The 22,782-nt window shown below is 35.8% G+C and overlaps 1 protein-coding gene across 1 annotated transcript in view; it reads left to right on the top strand.

Moving 5' to 3' along the window:
* The window catches only part of SNX7 (sorting nexin 7), a 110,527-nt gene that overhangs the window by 79,615 nt on the left and 8,130 nt on the right, over positions 1–22,782 (top strand). Inside the window, exon 8 of the mRNA XM_033197013.1 lies at positions 7,717–7,869. Coding sequence (XP_033052904.1) covers positions 7,717–7,869 — 153 coding nt within the window. The remainder of the gene's footprint in view (positions 1–7,716; positions 7,870–22,782) is intronic.

Genomic DNA, 22,782 nt, shown 5'->3' with positions numbered 1-22,782 from the left:
AGTCTTCACAGTTTATGTTCAGAGATTGCGGTAAAGATAGGCATAAGAAATTATAAAAGTATTAATTTGGGGAACTAGTAAATGTCCATGAAATCTTCACAATTTATGTTCTTCTGCCATGGCTTCAGCCAGTCCCTCCATTCGGGGTACCTGACTTCCCACAACAATTCCTTAGATAACTTTGAGCTGAATCAGAAAAAGCAAGCCTGATCTAACAAGAAAGGGAGGAAATGACCTTCAGCTGGATTGGGATCCCTCCAATATGGGGCATGACATGAACTTCATGCATCTTTTATTCATCCACTCGATGCTGCCTCTTATACTGTACTGTCCATGGGTAAGAAATAATGAAATAACATTTAATATGTTATTGATGGACTTATTTGTAGTGTGATTTTTTAAAAATTATTTCTTTTTTTCTCCCTGTAATTTTGTTTCTTCTCAGAAATCAGCAAATTCTGTTTTCACTTTTTAAGACTAATAATAATACTTTTTAGAGAAATATGTCAGCTTTACCAAAGTTTGGTCATGTTCACCTCTCAGGAAAAATAGTTATAACTAAAAACAATTCAGAATTTATTCCTGCCCTTTTTTCTTTTTTTTTTAGAATGAACAAAAGAAAACTCCAAAGTATAGGAATACTGTTTTTTATAAGAATAAAAGTTTTTTTAAAAGTATAAGAATAGCGTTTTATTTAGCTTCAAGTGCCTCAAGGAACTATGTGCTTATTACATTGTATCTCTCATGACATCCACCATGTGCCTGGCCCATAGTAGACGGGAAAAATATTTATTAGCTAAGTGAATAAACTTCATATTTTTACTTCATAATTCTCACAAAGTAGTTGTCTTGGTGAGCATGAGCTGCTTCAGAATTCCCTAATGTTTCCTTCTTCGTCTTTGGACTTCAGTAGAAAAATTTTCAGTTATTTTTCACATCAACTCAACATCACATAACTCAATTACTATACAGTCATGTGTTATTAAATGATAGGGATATGTTCTGAAAAATGTGTTTTTAGGCATTCTCATCATTGCGCGAATATTGTAGAGTATACTTACACAACCTCAAGATGTCATGCTCTACTGCACACCCAGGCTCTGTGGTATACAGCCTGTTCCTGAGTCACAAACCTGTACAGCATTTTATTTTAGTCCATTGAAACACAATGGCAAATAGTTGTGTATCTAGACATAGAAAAAGTACAGTAAAAATGCCATATGATTGTCTTATGGAAGGAATCACTGTCATATATGCAGATTGTCATTGACTGAAATGTTGTGTGGCACATGACTCTACAAAGTTTCCTGAATTTGTTTGCATTTCTTACTAACTTGATTTAATTAAATGTGAATGACATTTGAATGACTTATAACCAGTAAAATGGTTTACACTGTTCAGATAGCCCTGAAAGCTTAGCACTTCAAAATGCAGATGGTCCCTGAATTCTGATGGTTCCATTTAGGATTATTCAGCTTTAAGGTGGGGTTACAGTTTCTATTGAATGTGTTTGGTTTTCTCACTATCCTAGAGTCAAAAAATCCTAAGTTGAATGATTTTAAATTGGAGACCGTCTGCTGTGTTGCCAGCATTAAATACGTTTTTGACTTACAATATTTTCAACTAACAGTGGGTTTATTGGGATTTAGGTGTAGCCCAAAAAGTATCTGAGACAGGTCTTAATCTGTTTAGTTTATTTTGCCAAGGTTAGGGACATGAGTGGAAGAAATAAACATGGAATCACAGAGACAGTCTGTGGCCTGTAACTTTCTTCAAAGATGATTTTGAAGGCTTCAGTATCTAAAGGGGAAAAGTGGGCTGGAGGGGAAATAGGCAGGGTACTGTTATCCACTTGTTGCAAGAGAAAAGGAGCAGGTAGGGGAGTAATTAGTTATGTATTCCTCTTAGCCTCAGTGAATGGGCACTTTACATAAGATAAGGTGAACTTAGAGTAGCTACCTGTGGAGATGTTTAATCTTTTTATCTATAGGTATCTGCTTAGGAACAAAAGGAAAGACAGCTTCTTGCATGACTCAGCTTTCAGCTTAATGTTTTTCTTTTGGCATAGTGAATTGGGGTTCAGGTTGGAGTTTTTGTTTTCTTTCACATAAGTAAGTCAGGAGCATCCGTAATTGTTTCCAAAGGGGTATCAGAGAGGTCAGGGTCAACAAATAAAAACAGATGTATATATTTATGTGTTTGAATGAGGAGGATTAGTCATTCATTTTAGAGGATCAAATGTTTTAACAGTTTCCAAATGAACCACGTTACTGTTTTTAGTTCAAACAAGAATTCCAAAGCAGTTTAAGCATCATTGAAACATCAAATAAAAAACCTTGATGGAGAGAGGTCTCTCCCAAAAGAGCAGAGCTACACATCAGTTTTACTTACTTCCTTAGACATATACCCGTAATTTTTTAAATTTAAAATGTCAGCTCTGCTTTGGTGCAATCGGTATGTCAATTGGTGTATCCGTATTATCTCCCAGCCTGCCCAAACCATCCAAATTAGTGTAGCAAAGTCTTTTTGGAAGCTTCAAAGCTTAACTTTAATCTTGATTCCTGCTAGCCTCCAAAAATTGTTTGCTCTGTATGCAACTGAATGGTTTTGAATGTTTATATAACAGTGTCCCTCACTTTGCAATACTATTCGGGACAGTGAATGTATTACCACTGTTAGCCTTGAGGCCATCATTTCCTATCACACCTTGCGATACCTGTTCTTCCAGTTAACCTTATCAGCAATGCAGACTTTTCTCCCAGTGCCCACCATCTACGTCAAGGCTAGACCCTCCTGACTCTGCCTCCCAGCATTTCAGTTGCTGCTTTTCAGTTTCTGTGGCATCAGGAGTCTGATATTTACCACTGTTCTCTAGTCCTCTTTCTTAAACTCCTTCAGCACCTCCACTTGTCTTCAATGAAAATCCAAACAACCTGCGGGAGAAATCCCTGTAGGACCTGGCACTGCCTGCCTCTCTGTCCTTTTCCTTAGCTCTTCATCTACTCGTACTGTACTATAGGTATCAACCTTAAAGAACCATCTGTAGTTCTTCAGAAACTCCAAGGTCAACATGCTTCTGTGAACTAACGTCTGCAATTTGCTTTGCATGAATGCCTTTCAAGTTTCCTTTTCCTGATTACTTACTTATTTTTCCCCAAGGGCATCAGTCTGTGAGAGCAAGGTCCATCTCTTCCCCCTCCATTTTCGTTCCTAACGCAGACTAGATGGATGCTGAGTGGAAGCTGCTGGGTGAATGAGTGAGAACCAACCAGATCCTCCCTATTGATTTTTATTGTTGATTCCTTAGTCCCATTTTAGATGAACTGGTTTCCTTTCTTCTCCTCCTTTGTTTCTCTCTTAACAATTTCCGCATACCTCTGACTCAATCTGGCTGAAGTACAGCTCTGCCTTGATCAAAACCTTCAGTGTATTACCATCTCTTGCAAAATCCTTTTCATGCTCAATATCATTTCCAGCCTTTACTGGTCAGTCTCTAATCTGCATTTGCAGCTGCATTTCCCATGCTTCTCCTTGCCAACTCCAGACCAGCCTCTTGCCCATTCTTTTATCACACTCTGTAGCATATATTTATGTGGTTGTGTTCATATCATATCCTCAGATAGGTGTTTCCTTGTCCCAGTCACTGACTAGTTAATTAAAAGTCAAAATGTCCCCTACCCCACAATCAGAATTAATCTTCCATTCTGTATCTGTAAATACCACTTTTACGTTTTTCCTTCCATTATGGTATGCCATTCTACTTTTTATTATAGCCTTTGGTTTTTGCTTTACTTTTGCGTACCTGTACCTAATAGATTACAAACTCCTTGAGATAACAGCTATATCAGTTTAACCTTGAAAGCCACAGACAAGCTTGCCCAATTATTGGCTGGTGCTATTCAGTCAGTATGAATAGAGCACCTGCCTTGACTGGCAGACATTGGTTTGAATCCCTGATATGCCACAAATAGCTATGTAATCTCTTTTCTTTTTTCTGGTTTCCCAGCTTGTAATAGGAAGATAATACCACATTTGTAACGTGCTTATGCAGATTAAGTGAAATAATGTATGGAAAGCATATAGCTTAAAACAATGGCCCATGATACAATGCAAAAAATAGTCATGATTACTGCTGTTACTGTTACTATAGACATGTACTCACCATTGTAGAAACATATTGTTTTGTTTGAGCTTTTAGGATTAATTAATTGTGTGGATAATTTCTAGCTGAATATAACTGAAGCTAGAAATTACCCATTAGCCTTATTATTAAATATAAAGCATGTTTTCACTATCTTACAGTCTTTTATTATTACATATTTTGGCATTACAACATTTTGCAGGCAACAAGGGTTGCTTGCTTCTTCAATTTTTCCAATAACAGAGGGCTAAACTGCTGTCAGTATTTGTGAAAAGAAGAATAACACCAAGCCTTAAATCCTATCTAGCCCAGTCTTTTCCATGCTATTTTGCAGTAAATGAGTTGAATTTCCTGTGGTTAGAGTTATTGAAACCTGACATGTGGTGTTGGAGGGAACAATAAAACACCAGAAGGACTTCTGTAGCCTGCCAGTGGGCTATTCTCCCCCTCAAGTTAACTTTTGTTGAGTATATATGTTCTATTAGAACTTGAATGGATGGCACAGTCAGAATGCGTAGTCTTTGTACCAAAGAACTTAGTAAAATTGAAGTCAGCGAAGGGGAAAGATACCTAATTATATTATGCTTTTGTAAATTGTTGGGAAAGATGTAGTGCAGATCATTCCTAATTTGAATTAGTTGTTTTGTGCTTATTATGTTAGTGTTTCTTAGAATTGAAATTATGGGAAGATGATTCACTGTGAGGAAATACCTAATTTTTTTACCTTCCTTTTTTCCAACTAAAATTATGAATAACTCATCAAAGAAACAAAAAACCTGATATAGTCACCCAAAAATGACAAGAATTCATCATACATATTTAAAGCATATGTGTCATTTTCTACACTGGTGAAAATAGATTGAGGAAATAGCACTAGAAATTGGCTTAAGACCTAGACACTGGTAGAAGAATGACATATTACCAGAGACTAAAATACCAGAAGAAGAGAAAGAATTAATGTCAGTTTCACCAACTGATGATGATGGTGATGGTGATGGTGAGAACATTTAGTAGGCAAATTTTCAGGCCCTGTGTAAGTCAATTAATGGTCATTGTTTCATGCTGCAGTTTTTATAAGAATCCCAATGAAATGCATGTTATTATTTTTACCTTTGTTTTACAGATAAAGACTAGGGCTTCAACAGATAGTCTTACTCAATGTCGCATAACTTGTAAACGACAGAAGTGTGACTTAAACTGAGACCAGGCTAACCCACTGTCAGTCCTCTTAATCCCAATGCTGTACTGATAAGGCTACAATCCATTCTGTAGGTGACAGTGAAGGCAAAGTTCTGAGAGTGAGTTCTTAAGTTCTTCTCTAGGAACACAGTACCTGCTGGTTAGAGCAGAGCCACCAACTGACCAGACCACCACTTCAAAGGCTTTAATGAGGGGGATTTACAGATTGACGTGGAAAAACTCTTTGTAGTAAATCCTTTATGGCAGGGACACCATTTTAAGCTGCATCAGGAAGAAGACAAAGATAGACTATGTGATTTAGATACTATGTTTCCTGAAAGCCAATTTCAGTAGAACCATTCTATCAGCATTCCATACCACTGCGTGGCAATTTAAACTGCAAAACCTAAGCAGAGGAGAGTTAACACTGTGTTTATAATTGATGTATGTACCCCTTGATCCTAGATGGAGACATTATGTTAATAATCCCCATCTGGCTATGCAAATGGCAAGATTCCATCCAACAATCCAGAGGAGGCTCTCTAACATCCCTAAGGTCTCCTAGCAGACCCAGATCCTATTTGACTTTGACCTTTCAACAATTTTATCATGGCTATAGGTGCCTATTTCCAAGCATCCACAGCCTGTCATTATTAGTTATTCAATAACATCCCATTGGACATGTTATTTAAGATTTAGCAAAATAATTACCCAGAAGACTACAGAGTCCCATAAAGTATTCTCACTGATGTAGTTTGACCCTACAAACAAAACAAGAGAGTGAAAAAACACAGACACAAACATGAAAGTCAGGCTTTCTACTGAAATAGATCTCACATTGGTAATGCAAGTTTTATATAATACCAAATATCTATTATTTGAGAAACGAAAGCACACACAGCTGCTATGAAATAAGAACAGAAGTGAAATTTCATATTAAAAAGGAGCTAATTCAGACAAGCATCGGAAGTAACATTTTATTGGTTCTAAGACATTTTTACATTTCAGCATCTTAAAATAGAAATTCTTTTTAAAAGATGGCCTCTTACAAATACTTTGTCTTGAAATGGTGGTACATATAAGGCCCCTTTTAAAACATGAGAGAGATGATGTCATTTCTGCTCACATCTTCCTGGCTTTGGATCTCCATAAAATCCAAGAACCTTAACCGTAGACTACATGGCTCAGTATGATCTGGCCACTCACTGTTTCTCTAACCTCATTTCCCAGGCCTTTCCCCCGCCCTCGTTTTTTTCTCTCTTTCTTGCAACCGTGCTGGTCTTTCCATTCTTAAATCATCTAGGCATACTTCCACCTCCAGGTCATTGCCCTTGGTGTGTCCTCTCCTGGGAATGTGTTTCTACTGAGAATCCCATGGTTCACTCTCACATCTACTTCAGATATTTATTCAAGTCATACTTATTTAGGCTTTCCCTGGCCACCTTACCTGAAATTGCAGCATCCTAACATTTCCTGTCTACCTTTCTGCTCCATTTTTCCCTTTAGCATTTATTACCAGCGGACAGTTGGTATTTTTTATTTACCTTGCTTGTAGTTTCTCTCTCCCCAGTAGAGTTTAAACTGTGGTAAAAACAGGGATTTTTGTGTATTTTCTTCACTACTCAATCTCCAGGTCTTAGACAAATGCCTGCTACAGACAAGACACTTAGTAAATACACACTGAATATATGAATAGCTATAATATAAATATATAAATACATATATATGAATATGCCAAATATAAAAGAATAAATCAATGGATTACATACTCAAAGGCTGATAAAGTGGGGAAGAGGGTAAATATTACACCAAGTCTGTCCAGTGGCTCATGGTCTAGGATTTGGGCATCTTGTGCTATAAACTTGCCTCTGTTACTGGCTATCTGAGTAAAGTTTACAAGTTAATCCCTTGGGCCTCCAGGCGGGACTAGAGTATGGCTGTTATAACCTCTCAGTTAATTGAGCCTTCTGCTAAAAAGAGTTGAAAAATGAGGACCAGAACTGGGAAACTGAAGTGACTGAAACTGTATTTTTTAACGTAAATATTATCACCAGAAATGGTAGTTGTAAGGAGAATCTTAATACAAAAGACTTTGGAGTTAATTTTTGGCTCAGTTGCTTTTGTTTTATAAATAGTGAAACTGAAGCCCAGGATTTGAGAGACTTAGCCAAGGTCAAGTGTTAATTGGTGGCCAGCCATAGAACTGTACGCAACAACCCTGACTGAACCCTGTGTTCTTTTTACTTTAGTTAGTACATATGGTAAATACTGGTGATTAAAAACAAAAAAGAGTTATGCTTAGGCTGTTTTGGTATTTTGTTCAACTTATATTTGATGAATTCACCTAATGGAAATAATACATAGGTCAATTTGTCTCTCTTTGTGACCTAATTCAGCTTCCAGAGGAGATTGGAAAACTTGAAGATAAAGTGGAATGCGCTAATAATGCCCTGAAAGCAGATTGGGAAAGATGGAAACAAAATATGCAAAATGATATCAAGTTAGCATTTACAGATATGGCTGAGGAGAATATCCATTATTATGAACAGGTAATTAGTGTTATTTGATATTGCTTCATTTTAAAGTTATATTCTCATTTACTTTTGGTCTGTCCAATGTTGAAAGAGTGTTTTAAAGAACCAGTGTCACATTCTGATGCCCCTCTGGTAGCTCAGTTTCAATGAAGTTGTCAGTGACCATTTGGTTTTTTAGCCTCAGTTTGTTGTTTTGGATTTCGATTCTTCAAAAGCATTTGATAATGCTTTCTAATGATTCTCCTAACTACTCCTCTTTCCTCTCTCTTCCATTTATAAAGAGTTGGCAAAGGAAGGAAAGGAACAGCGGTTTGAATGAGCAGAAAATCAGTTCAGGGCCTATTCCCTATATCTTTGCTATCCCCATCTTCTGTAGCTATTCTAAAACCATCAACAAAGGAGCACACTATTCCATCAGCAAAAGAATAACAACATGTTTTTTTTTTAAGTTCATTTTGTTTTTCAGATGATTGTATTTCATTTTTTTACAACTAACTTTTCCTCAGATAAATTTTTGGGTTTTTTTAATTGTAAACATACTTTTCTTAGAAAGTATATTTTAAAATAACATCTTTAACTTTATCTCTGGCTGAATTAATGAATATATGAAATTATTACATTAACAAAATTATGTCCTATAGCAGTGGTCCCCAACCTTTTTCGTACCGGGGACAGGTTTCATGGAAGACAATTTTTCCATGGACCTAGGTGGGAGCGGGGTTAGTTTCAGGATGAAACTGCTCTACCTCAGATCATCAGCCATTAGTTAGATTGTCATAAGGAGCATGCAACTTAGATCCCTTACATGCGCTCCTGTGAGAATCTAATGCCGCCTCTGATCTGATAGGGAGTAGAGCTCAGGCAGCAATGCTCACCCACCGCTCACCTCCTGCTGTGTGGCTGGTTTCCTAACAGGCCAGTGACCAGTACCAGTCCGTGGCCCAGGGGTTGAGGACCCCTGTAATTTATAGTATATAGTGCTTATCAGTTTAAAAAAACTTTAAACTGAAATATTATATGTCTTGAAAGATTAACTGATATTGATGTTTTTATTCAACAAGAGTTAATTAAGCCCCTACTATCACCAGACATTGTGCCTGGCCCTGGAGAGACCACAGTGTGCAAGGCAAACACAATCCCTTTCTCATGTAGTTACAGCCAATGACAGGAACAGTCACAAAGAGAGCATAATAAAATGATATAAAGGTTAGGTATAGAAAGCCATTGCAGGGGCATATAACCTAATCTAGGAAAAATAAGGATATGTTTATGCAGAGACCTGAATGATGAATAAGGAGTTGCCAGATAAGGGTGTGAGAAAGTTGGAGGCAGAGAAAACACATGTACAAAAGCCTCGAAGGGAGAGAGAACATGTTGAGATAACTGAGGTTCTTTTTTGGAGGAAGAAAGAGTGAAGGTAGTTTTGAATTGAAAGATTAGGCTGAAGAGTGCTTTATAAATTTAGTCTTTTACCTTTAAGGGAAATGGGAACCTTTGAGTAGTTTTCGGCAGGGAACTGACAGCGTCAGACTTGCATTTTGGAAAGATCACTCTGACTGTACATGGGTCAGAGTTAGGCAACACTGGACATGATGAGACTAGTTAGGAGGCAGGAAAGGCAGAGATGTGAACTGACCTAGGAGTGTCATGTTAGTGGGCTAGAGATTATCAAACAGATCCGTGGTTTTGTTTTGTTTTGTTTTTTAACTGGGTAGAACTGGAAAGATCATTTTCTGTCTCTCCTTAATTTTTCATTCTGCTAACAACTGTAAGTAAATTCAAGTATCTAAAATGAATTTCCCATAAATCTCAGATTTTGAATGATAATAAAATATTTCTTTTTAATAAAGCACATTTATCAACATAAAGCTTTATTACCACATTGCTGTTTAAATCCATAGAACTAACCTTACCTCTCCTTTATAGTAGAACTTGTCTACAGTTAAATTACAGAATTGTTAAGAAAGTCACTTGTTATGAATAACAAAACAATAAAATCAAAAATTTAATTGAGATAATTTATAAGAAAATGTCTTAAAACATGCAGTTTTCTATAAACGATTATAAAACCTAAGTATATCAGGGTATAAAAATCACAGGACAAATGCACTTAATATATTTTCCTTTAAATGATAAGATCTGCCAACTTTTCTAAATTTGGATTTTTTTTTTAAAGTGTTCGTGGCCGGGCGCGGTGGCTCAAGCCTGTAATCCCAGCACTTTGGGAGGCCGAGACGGGCGGATCACGAGGTCAGGAGATCGAGACCATCCTGGCTAACACGGTGAAACCCCGTCTCTACTAAAAAATACAAAAAACTAGCCGGGCGAGGTGGCGGGCGCCTGTAGTCCCAGCTACTCGGGAGGCTGAGGCAGGAGAATGGTGTAAACCCAGGAGGCGGGGCTTGCAGTGAGCTGAGATCCGGCCATTGCACTCCAGCCTGGGCGGCAGAGCGAAACTCCGTCTCAAAAAAAAAATAAAAATAAAAATAAAGTGTTCGTAACAATTCCACAGCATTCCAACTAAAATGTTTGGATTTTGACCATACTTCTCACATAAATACGTATTTTTTTCAGTCTCATTGATTGAATTCAGTTTATACAAAACGTTCCTTTCTTAGAAACAGTTAAAAGAGCATCGCTGTGCCATATTGCAAATTTTGTTTTTCACAGCAGTTTCTATCAGTGTGTGATGTTTTTAACTCTTTCCCCAAGTGTACTACAGTTCTAAATGTTACAAAAATATATCAAGTGTCCTCCATCGTAAATGTATAAATGTGGAGGGATCATTGTTTTTCGTTTGTATAACTTCCAGAGATCCTTATAGCTCCATTTATTTGTTGAATTTTTTCCTGAGTGAAAAACTTGTAACAGATTTGGCACATCAGTCCAGTAAAACAAAATCAAGAAGTTAGAGCCCTTAAATGGTCAAAGATTCTTAGCGAAGATTAAGGCCTAAACAGCAACAATCCGCCACAAACTATTAACATCAGAAAATCTCAGATATACAGGGAAGTGAAATGTTCTAGAGACCATTCATTTCCTGTTTAATTTCATCACATTCTAATGGAAATACTTCTTTTTTCATCAGTATTCCCAAAAGAGTCTGTTCCTAGTGTGATGGATGAAACAGGGTATATATACATTTGCCTTTGGATTTACCTGTATTAAGTTCTGGTCACAGATTGTTTAGAAATTAAAACTTAAATATCAAAATGGCAGAGGGAAATTAGATTATAAGTATGAGGTATAGGTCTGTATCCAACTCCAGTTATTATCATATTGTACAATAATTGTGTCATGTTATACTTAGAGGCATCTGTTACATCTAAGAACATGTAATAATCAGTGTCATGTTGTACTTAGATGTATGAATTTATTGGGAGAGAGTTGATTCTAAATCCAGAACGGGTGTCTCAAATGAAACTTTTACTAGGTAAAATGATGTTATTCACATTTTGTTCTATATGACTAATAATTAAGGATAAATGTGTTGAGTCTTTTTAAACAAATGAATAATAAAACAATAAAATTAAAAATCCATTTGAGCAGGATGAATGATTTCAAAGTACACTGATATACTCAAATAACGAAAGAAAATGACTTCCTGCTAATGTAAAGGGATTCTAAAACAGTAAAACAGGACATGTTGGATACAGGGCATGGATGTTTCCTAACATTTTTCTTGAAAGTGCAAAAGAAAATCTGCTTTGTTGTTGTCAATGCTGATGGTGCTAATGATGGAAGCTTGAGAGCAAGTGATTCCTGGCTTATCTTATGAACTGGAAGAGCGCATTCTTCTCAAAGCTTTATTTTAATACCATTGAATTCACTTGGCTGTCCAGTGTCCTCTTACAATTAGACTTTGAGGGCTTATTTGGACATTCTGACAGGAAAGTGCAGCCATTTAGGAACTGCTTTGGAATAGCTCTGGACTTGGCAAGAACTATTAATATAAAAGAGAACAATTACCTTTTGGCAGGATGAACACAAAAAATGGGGAACCGTCTGCCCAGTCCAGTGAAATCATCTTTGTTATTAAGGAGGTGACAGACAACTCTGATGTCCTTTTGGTCATTTAATGTCTTTGTTTTATTTGTCTCTAACATATCAAGGACAAGGTTGATAGTAAGAAAGGGTAGAGAATTCACAAGAGTTATGATAAGGGTAGGGTTAATAAAAGGAGCTACGTTCAAATGTGTCTATGCAGATTCTTAATATGTGCCTGCTAAATTAACATTTCTAAGTACCTGCTATGATCCAGGCCTGCTCTGTATCTCACATGTGGCATCTCACATGACCTTCTCTGTAACTCGTGGAGGTAGCGCTCTCCTCTCTCTGCAGTCTTGCTGGCCCAAGTTTCTACTAATGTTAATTTTTGCCAAATTGCACAGTTTGTAGTTAAGTGAATATGATAAAGGAATATAGTTTATTCCTTTGCATAGCTTATTTTATAATATAGTTCATTCCTTTGAATAGTTTATTTTAAAATTATTAGTGGATATATGGAAATGCTTATTTTATTATCTTATTTTTCTGGTTATAATATTAATACAGGCGCACTGAAAACAAACAATTACAGCAACAAAAGCTCAGTACACAAATGTATGATGAGGATAAAGAATATCCATATAATCCTTTCTCCTAGGGAGTGGTTCATTTAAATATAATTACAGAAAATAATTTGCTATTTTAAGATTAAATTATTGTTAGATTTTCTGCATGGGTCTTTGGAATGTGTCAGCATAAAAACATATATGTTTAATTATTTATTTAGTGTCAGAATCATTAAAATGAATATATATTATTTTGAGTTCCATATTTTTCATTTATTTTACGTTTCCACATAGTGTCATAATTTTCTTATGATACATCATACTGATGTATATTAGCTTAGATAATTAATAGTTGAACATTTGTTTTTTATCTTCTATCATAACTATACTATTAAAAATAATTATAAATATTAGCTTTTTGAAAACTTGGTAAGAATTTCAAGAAATAAGCAGGTCTATGATTACTGCATTTCTTATTCTATCAGTCTTATTTAGGAATGTCAGTTCCCTCATGTAAATTCATTTATGTGAGATTCCGTTATCGAAGCCCTGTGCTAAACACGGGTGGCGTGGCCTGGGGAGAGATGATCCAAATTCACACTTAATTTTTGCTGCTAGGAGGCTAAAGTTGATTGGGGAAAAATAATATATAAAAATATTTATTCATTTATTTGATTAATACAGCCCTAACATTATTTTTTTTTCTAATGGCGAAGTATTTAAATTAGTTTTTTTGCTTGATTGTAATGGACAGACTCAATAAAAGGTTCTATTCTTAGCAGATAACACAAATATATTTGTATGGACATCTAGCAAGCAGAAAAACAATTATAGCAAAGAAAAATTTCTGAAAGATAAATGAGGAAAAGAAAAAAAATCATTACAAGGGTATACCGTCTAGCCACATGAACAGTACTACTAATGGTTTTCTTAAAATCCAAGTCTAGTTATTTATGGCTCATTTAAAAATCACAGAAATTTTGTAAAAGTAGATCTCACAGCAGTCCTCTAAAAACTAAGTATGGGCCTGGTGCAGTGGCTCACCCCTGTAATCCCAGCACTTTGGGAGGCCGAGACGGGTGGATCACAAGGTCAGGAGATCAGATCGAGACCATGGTGAAACCCGGTGTCTACTAAAAATACAAAAAAAATTAGTCAGGCGTGGTGGCGGACGCCTGTACTCCCTCCCAGCTGCTTAGGAGGCTGAGGCAGGAGAATGGCGTGAACCCGGGAGGCGGAACTTGCAGTGAACTGAGATCGCGCCACCGCACTCTAGCCTGGGAGACAGAGCGAGACTCCATCTCGAAAAATAAATAAATAAATAAGTATGAATAAGCCCTGAGTGTCCAGAATGTTCTTCAAGTGTAGTTTTACTTATTTAGGGATTTATTTCTTCTTGTGTTGGGAAAATGGTGAAATAAATTCTAGTGAAATGGTTGTTTGTTTTAAACTTATTATACTGCATGCTTTGGGACATTTTGTAGATTGTGTATATATTTACTTGAAACCATCCTGGTCCAAATTAGGACAATTTCCAAGTATTCTGAGCTTAAGAGGTTAATCTATATTGATAATGATGATAAAACTGCTACCTAAGCAAGATTTGGATGGATGGCATTTAGATTCCTGTCAGAAATTTCATTCTATTCAAAGCTGAAAATCAGAAAAAGTATTGATTTGTGCTCATCTGTGAGCTGAAAGGAGCAATGAGGGGAATAGTCTCCCTAGACTTAATTCTGACTAACAAAGAACTGTTATCTGAACATGACAGTTCCATAAGGAGACAGTACTATTTTCAAAATCTGGGAGGTGAAAGCAAAGGAAGGAAAACTTGGCCATTCTCAGTCATATTTCCTAGAATTTAGCTTAAAAAATTAGAGAAAAGTTAGTTATACTTTCAAAATCATACACTCTAAATGAGAATATGACTTGAGAGGAGTGGACAATTCTTAAAAGTGAAAAGAATGAAGCAGGTAAAGAACCTGACACAATTATACCTGTGGACCGTGGACCATGGAAACAGATGATAGAGGAGGATACAGTCAAGGAAGAATACAGAAAGACACAGGCAATATCAGTGAAAGCATATGTCGGGAGGAAGAGAGTTTTGGGGGAAAAAATGTGAAGAGCTTCCCAACAGCACCAGAGTCAAATGAGAGTAGGTATGACGAGCCTCTTTGGAAGCAAGAAAATTAGGAATTACTGTGTTATCAAAAAATTAATAAAAATGAATTCCTAGTGGAAACTGTGTAATGGGAACTAAGAAAACAGAACTAACTCATTTCTATTTCACTGCTGTTTTATTCATGAAGGAGAATGAAAGTATAAGATGAAAGGGTTAGGCAAATACAAATGAAAGTTAACTAAAATCCAGTACATTTGAAGAGGTAATAAAACAAAAACTATCCATTGCCACAAAGAGATTGCTGGGTGTCTTCTGTTTTTCAGTGAGTGGTGCAAAAGCCCGCCCTTTACCAACCTGAAAGCAGTGCTTACAAAGCCCCAGTTGAAGCTCTTAATTCTAAATTTACTCATAGAAGGAAGACTGACAGACCTTCACTTCCTCAGAAGAAATGCAGGCCATGTTACTTTCCTAGGTGAATCCTAAAATTACCCCCAGAGAAGGTTTTCAGCAATACTGGCACAATGTTTCCAAAGCAGTTAACCTCCTCTGTAACTTCAGATACACACCATGCACAGTCAGTACTTGCTCAACCCTTTGTCAATAGCCTGTCTTAGAGAAGGGTGGATATGGTAGGGGAGTTACCCACATAGAGTTGTTCAGCATAGTTTTTAGCCTAAGAAATGGCAGGTAGTGTTTGAGTTTTCTTTTAAATAGTTGGAACCGAGGTGTAATAGATAGTCTGTATTGAATCATTTTTTTTATGTTGGCCATAAAAAAGACTCCTAGGCTGAATCTCTGTCAAGAGGCACCTTCTTTAAAGTTAAATTCTCTTTCCTTATTATGAAAACCAAGAAGTTGACTAGAGCTGGAATAATCCAGAGTTATCCAGGACAGGGAATTTTGAACCCATAACAAGGTGCATTTCTTTTTACAATCATGCCTCCTAATAGTTACTAAAGCCTGACCTAAACCCTAGACCTCAGAAGACAGATGCCCTGGTGCTAAAATAGATCTTCAGAAAAGAGCATTCTATGTCTTTGGAACTATGTGAAGAATATCTCAGAACTACATTATACACCCTAAAATTGAATAGATTCCAGTTACATGTAGGCTATATTTCTGGCAAAGCAAACACACCAGCTTGAGAGGATAAGAAGCTTAGAAATTTACTCAGTCTAGCCATTTTTATACCAGTTAACTTTTCCAATTTGTTACATCTTTGTACCTACATTATCTGCTGTCTTATTCATTGGGAAGTACTCACTGGAAGCCTGAATGCATTAAGAAATTCAGGTTACATCATGCTACTTTTCTATGGATCATCTAATTTATTTAGGGATGATCATCAAAAGGAAAACAGCAACTTTTCATCTTCTTAATGCCATTTAATGGCAATACATTGAATAGAGTGTTCTCCTTGTGTTTCAAGAGACCAACATTGTTATTGATTATTTATTAGCCTTGTCCTTTTTACCAAATATATCACTTTTTTGTTGAGCAATCAGTTCTTATTTCAAATAGAATCTAAAGGCACATAGAAATGATCAGAGCAAAAGATACAGAGATGGAATAGCCTTCTGTGATTCTAGAACATCTTTGGAGGCAAGCCACCATTAGACTCCAAGAAACTGCCTTCTCAATTTGACACATTATTACCAGGAAATTTGGATAAGTGAAGAAGCAAGAATTGTAAGCTGAGCTCAGGGAAATCTACATTTAAGATATTTCACAAATAACTTTTTAAAAACTGACTATTATAAATATCAGAGGAAGTCTCTGGGCAAAGTTCTTTGGGTCTCTAATTATTGTATCTTTGTGGTATACATGATCCCACAATCCTTTACTTCCACTTCTTGAGGATGGCAAGTTGATAGCCAGATTACTCCCATTTAGCTTATACTGTTTCGTTTTGTTGGAGAAGGTTGGCAACGCATCTTAGCATGTTTATGTTTCTAAGAAATTCTTAGGAAAGAAACCTATTCACCTTTCTTTATCCTCTCACATACCGAATTTGTTTGCTCACAGAAACCATTTATGGAGTAAATGTCTGAAATGTTCTCTAGAAAACAGAGGGAAAACAGATGATAGAGATATAAGATTTCTAATGCTCATTAGAGTGTTCATTTTAACACCACTTGAACGAGCTTAGGTAACCATGAGGTCTTGACAGAGTAGATTTTAATTCAACATGGCTTAAAACACTGCTGTGTTATAGCCTACTGCCTTTGAACTTAGGTTTGCATAATTTGATGCAACTTTTCACTGATGTATAGATGAATATTCCCCTGCCATAGCAAATAAGAAGGTAAGTATTATCTTCTATGTTGTTGATAAGGTCCTGCTTTCACATTCCAAGAGGTAAATCTAAAATCAGACTAGTTTCTGTCTGCAGCAATCTTTATATTTAAACCAAAGTTATTTTGCATAAGATAGTCTTTAGCATGGAGAATGATAATATGCTTTTTAGAAGTCAATTTATTTAATTTTCTGGGTATTTGTTTTGGTGACCTCTTAATTAATTTTGAAAAAAACTTAATTTTTTCAAAACTTAAGTTTTATGAGAGTCATATTAAGGTCCTGTTGTATTACAAGACATTTCTGACTTTAAAAAAAAAAAAGAACAAAGTAATTATTAAGTAGTTAAGCAGGTTTATTTACTAAAGAAGTTCTCAGAGTACTTTATGTGCTTATATGGTTGTGAATCTGAAGACATAATACTTTTCTTGACTAGATCAGTGTTTCTTCCTGCAGGATGAGTGTTCTACAGAACATAGTTTAGGAAATCTTGGGTAATAGTGTTGATCTCTAATGCTACTTTAAGTGTGGACTGATATTCATTCCGTAAGTTATTATAGATTCAACTTAGAAGTTGCAAGTAATCAGTTGGAATCTTTGATAGCAATTCGACATTGCTAAGACATCCAAGTGGGTGATTAGGAGGTTTGACTTGTTGAATTCTATGGAACAATTCAAGTATTGTCCAGACTTTGTGGTGATTTGCATGTGGCATGAATTACAGACTAGTCATGGCCAGTAAGATCACTTAATGGTCTTTAGAAGACTGCAAAAAGAAAAAACAAAACAATTGTTCTTCACTACGGATAGTTTAAGAAGCATTGCTCTGAAGCTCCTTCTGGTTTTTACAAGTCTGTTGATCTCTTACACTTAATATAGATAGTGTCCTTTCTCATTTAAAAGTTTATAATCGATTTAATATTGAAGCATCATATAAAGCATATAAAACACAGTCAGTGGTAGAATTAAGTTTAAATGCAGCAGGATTTTGTTTTTATTTATTTCTAAGGAAACTTTAGAATCAACTAGTTGTCATTTTTAGAATTCTTAACTATTATGTACTTATTTTGTTGTTTGATTGTGATTTCTGCTCTGAATTAAATTTTCAAACTCCATAGCTATAGCTCGTGTTTCCATCTAGTTGTGAACCTTTTATTATGTGTCATATAAGTCTTAAATATTTTTGTTGTTTTATAGGTTTTTACTTTTTTTTTTTTTTTTTTTTTTTTTTTTTTTTTGAGATGGAGTCTTGCTCTGTCACCCAGGCTGGAGTGCAGTGCTTCAATCTCAGCTCACTGCAACCTCTGCCTCCCAGGTTCAAGCGATTCTCCTGCCTCAGCCTCCCAACTACCCAAGTAACTGGGATTACAGGCACCTGCCATCATGCCTGGCTAATTTTTTATATTTTTAGTAGAGACGAGGTTTCACCATGTTGGCCAGGCTGGTCTCAAACTCCTGACCTCAAGTGATCTGCCTGCCTGGCCTCCCAGAGTTCTGGGATTATAGGTGTGAGCCACCGCACCCAGCCAGGTTTCTGCGGTTTTCAAACCTTCGATTGAAAATATTCTCGGCCGGGCGCAGTGGCTCAAGCCTGTAATCCCAGCACTTTGGGAGGCCGAGATGGACGGATCACGAGGTCAGGAGATCGAGACCATCTTGGCTAACACGGTGAAACCCCGTCTCTACTAAAAAATACAAAAAAAAAAGTAGCCGGACGAGGTGGCGGGCGCCTGTAGTCCCTGCTACTCGGGAGGCTGAAGCAGGAGAATGTCATAAACCCGGGAGGCGGAGCTTGCAGTGAGCTGAGATCCGGCCACTGCACTCCAGCCTGGGCAGCAGAGAGAGACTCCGTCTCAAAAAAAAAAAATTTAAAAAAAAAATTAAAAAAAATATATTATCATCAGTCCCCTATATTCTGTAATGTAATTTGTTCTCAATTATCTATGCAAATAAAGTGACCTTAGGTGTGAAATAGACAGTTATATCATGCCATAGTCTGTGCTGCCTCCCATCCTTTGGGCTACATAAGTTTTTATGTAGTTAATCAGGGATTTGCATGGAAGGAGATTGCACATAATATGAAATAATTTCTAAAAATGTCTAATTTCTGAATCAAGGACATTCTGCTTATTGTGCTTTGTAAATGACAGACTACATACTATGGGCCAATATAATAGTTTCTTTATAGAAAAGGAAGAAATGATCTAAACACATACACACACACACACACACACAGCATTTTATCACAAATAAGAAAGGTGGGTCTTCTAATGGAAAAAATTAAAGTTGGATACCATGATGCCTGTATTAGCTAATTATAAAGTCCTAATCATGTCCTCTCTATATACCCAGTTTGCTAAACTGCCAAATAGAGGTATTCCTCCCTTCCCCCACCCCACATCCCATTCACATATACCCCTCACAAGTCTTTAGGAGAATAAAACTGGAACACATATATAACACACTATAAAATAATGTGCTTAAACATCATAGTTGCACCTTCATTTTCTAATAATCCAAAGGTAAATATGCTCATCTGTATGGTTTGTTGTACTTTCAACGTATGCTTACACAAAAACAGATAAGCTTAATGTCTGAAATGTCTCACATTAAACTGGATAGACTTCATGTAATTGGCTTAGTTTTAAGTAAACAACAATGATGTTGTGGTGTCGCAAAAGTATGAGTTTATAAGGATATGAATTTAAATTTTGGCTCTTATGTTAATTTCTCCTATAAAGATTTCCAATATGTTAGAACTTTCAGAGTTCCAATTTCCTCATGTATAAAAATGAGAGAAATGGATTAAATTTTATCTAGGGCTCCATCTGTCTTTATCAGATCTTGAGTTAGACATCTACAGAATAATACTACAGAATAATAAAAAAAATGGACCACAAGATGGCGTTTGTAGCTAATGAGTCCTTTTGCATTAACTATCTGTGTTGCAGTCATTTAAATATTTGCAATAATTACAAGTGCACATTTATCACTTACATTCTTGAGAGATATGTAAAAGTAATTTTTAGAAAAATAATCTGCAAATCCTGTTATTTTTAAGTTATTGGTATTTCTAAAATTATAAATTGGCAAATGATTCTCAGAAGCTGAATTTAGACTTTTCCAAAAATGAAATTTAATGAATAATTTGAGCTATTGCAAAATAATAGAAGTTGCTTTTCTCTGGCAGTATCAACTCTAATTTCCAGATTGATTACCTATCAGAATTTGAAAATATGTACCTCCTGAAAGTTTTCATTAGTGTTTCAGTTTCAGATTTAGGAGATTAAAAAACAGTTACTAAAATGTTACACATCCTATTGCTGTCATTGTAGGCATAACCTAACGATTTTTATAGATGATAAATAATTTCGTGATGCTATTGACCTAGTAGAGAAATGATTGCCAATTTGAGCTTCAGTGTTTTCTCAAATGTAGGTGATATCAGCTGTGTCCAGGATCATTTGAGATGACGTTAAAATACTTAGAAGAAACTCAGTCATATTTCCAATTGGTAGCTTATTGAGAAAGATGTAGTTATCATGGTACTCTCTCTAAAAGGTGCTTTTTGATTAGAGGTGAAAAGTAAAAGCACAACAGCTTTATATGGCTTAATATGGGAATTTCCCGTTTTAAAATAAGTATATGGGAAGGTGTGGCTTTTACATATTCTATAATAATAAGTATCATTATTATTAGGTAAATGTCTAGTTATTTTACTTTATTACCACAGAAATATATAATTATATTTTATTTTGACATGTAATAATTTGGATGAAAAATTTTCTAGTTAGCTGTTTCTATCAACAGTGTGATGTCATTACCTATGGAGATATCAGCTGTTATATAGGCATCACATGGTGGCTAAGGGCATGGACTTCGGACAAATGACTTCTGACTTTTAGCTGAGTGACCTTAAGGACTTTTTTTTTAAATTTTAGTGAGCCTCAGTATCCTCATCGATGAAGTGCTGAAAATGCTATAGATTTGTTTGGGTGTTAAAATATAAATGTACATGCATATACATATATGTATGTGTGGAAAGGAATACGTAAAGGTGAAAGAGAAGTCTTAGAAGCAAAGGTTAACATTCCCAGTGAGTCACTAAAAATAGTTTGTAAGATTTTATGCTCATCGGGTATTTCCAGGAGTCTTAACCAGCATATGCCTTAAGCCACTAATTTTACTTGAGCTCAAAATTGCCGCCATAGAAAATAGGTTTTAAAGCTGCTAAACAAATGAATGAATGCATGAATGAATGAAAGAAAAGCAGTTAACTCAGTGACTAATAAGGATTCAGTAAATGTTGGCCACTAGTCGTACAAGCAGCTGTAGTGGTACTGAAAGTATTTCTCATATATTTATGAATCTTATCTTTGGAAATTATAATGACAATTATCTTATAAATACCAAATGCGAGGAGGAGAAGTAAAGTTTTATGTTTGCTGTATTCCACACTGGGTCAAGCAAAGCAGAGCAAGGCATATTTACAAATTATATGTGATTTCATTTGCCAACTTCTTGTCAGCCACGGTTAGCCTCTGGAAATCTTCAGTTTTAGTTCTGGGATGAAACTTAACGGACACACATAGTTCAAACCCTTACTATAAATAGGTAAACAGGCCCAGAGCAATAAAGAAATTTGCCTGAAATCACACTGTAGGACAGAACATCTTCATATCCCACAAGCTTGAGAAAATAGTGATTCTCAAATGTGGAAGCTTCCGTTGAAAGCTGTATCTTATCTATAGAAATACCATTATTGTCACCATTTACTCTTTAGAAAACTTGATCACATCTGCTTGTGGGATTACTAGCCGCTTATGAGAACTGAAGAGACATTTACCTCTTCTTATGCAAAATGTCACCACCTTTACTGAAGTATCAAGAGATTTATTTTCAAAACTGAAAGTTAGTTTTGGAATTAAAACTTAATTTTCTACGTATTCTATCTGTGTACTGCATTTGAGGAGGTTTTCAGCCTGTGTGTAGAAACAAAAAGGCTTCGTTTACCTGTGGAGTCTGTTTTCCCCACCTCTGGCTCACCTTCCTGTGGTGGCTCTCCTTGTCTGAGTTCTCTCTTCAAAGAGAATGCACTTGCCTTTGGCTACAACTGCAATCACCTGGGGGAAACGTGTACTGGATTCTCAATTAACGAGGATTTGTGATAAGCTTTTTTTCCAGTCAATCCACATCTTGGCTCGTTGCATGTATAGCATATTTATCAGCTTATTTTTTTCTGCAGTGAGAAGGAGCTGTTCACCATGGTTTCATATAGAGCACTGGAAAAAAACACAGTACTGCACTATGAGAGTCATTTTTCTTAACTGTAAAATGAAATTACCTGATTTCATCAGATTATTGCATGAAATAAAACCATATGTATGGAAAATGATGACATCTTATTCAAATGGAAGTGGAACTCCTGTTGTTGTTGGTTCTCCCATGATAGTATGAGAATCCAAAGCTAGAATGAGCTAACCAGAACTATTAAATGTCAGGCCAGCAGTGTTGCTGGATAGTTTTTATTACTACTCTGGTTTTGACAGATACTTTCTTCACTCACTGTAATGATTTAAAAGTGGAAAAAATTGATGACAATGCAAAGCCAAATAAATAGAAACATCTCTTAAAAATATTAACTTATAAGCAAATCTCACAGTAGGTTTTGAGATTTTTTTGGTTGTATTAATGATTCTTTATATCCTCCAATTATAATCCTGAGCACAGTAAATACTCACTGTAATAAATTACTTAACTATATGGTATAAACAATATATTTCTTGAGTTTTTCCTTAGGTTTCATACTCAAGAGCAAAGAAATTTAAGGAGCCCTAGAGGTCATCTTTTTGTTGTTTATAAAGATTTGTGTACATTAATTTGATATATGTGCAGAATATCAGGTAACACAGGTGAATATTAAACATTGGTGGAAACAGGCAATTACATTTATTT

The sequence above is a fragment of the Trachypithecus francoisi genome, unplaced genomic scaffold, assembly GCF_009764315.1.
Source record: "Trachypithecus francoisi isolate TF-2019V2 unplaced genomic scaffold, Tfra_2.0 Lachesis_group5, whole genome shotgun sequence".
NCBI lineage: Eukaryota > Metazoa > Chordata > Mammalia > Primates > Cercopithecidae > Trachypithecus > Trachypithecus francoisi.
The sequence above is the reverse complement of the archived record's forward strand: the minus strand, read 5'-3'. Positions and strand labels throughout refer to the sequence as shown.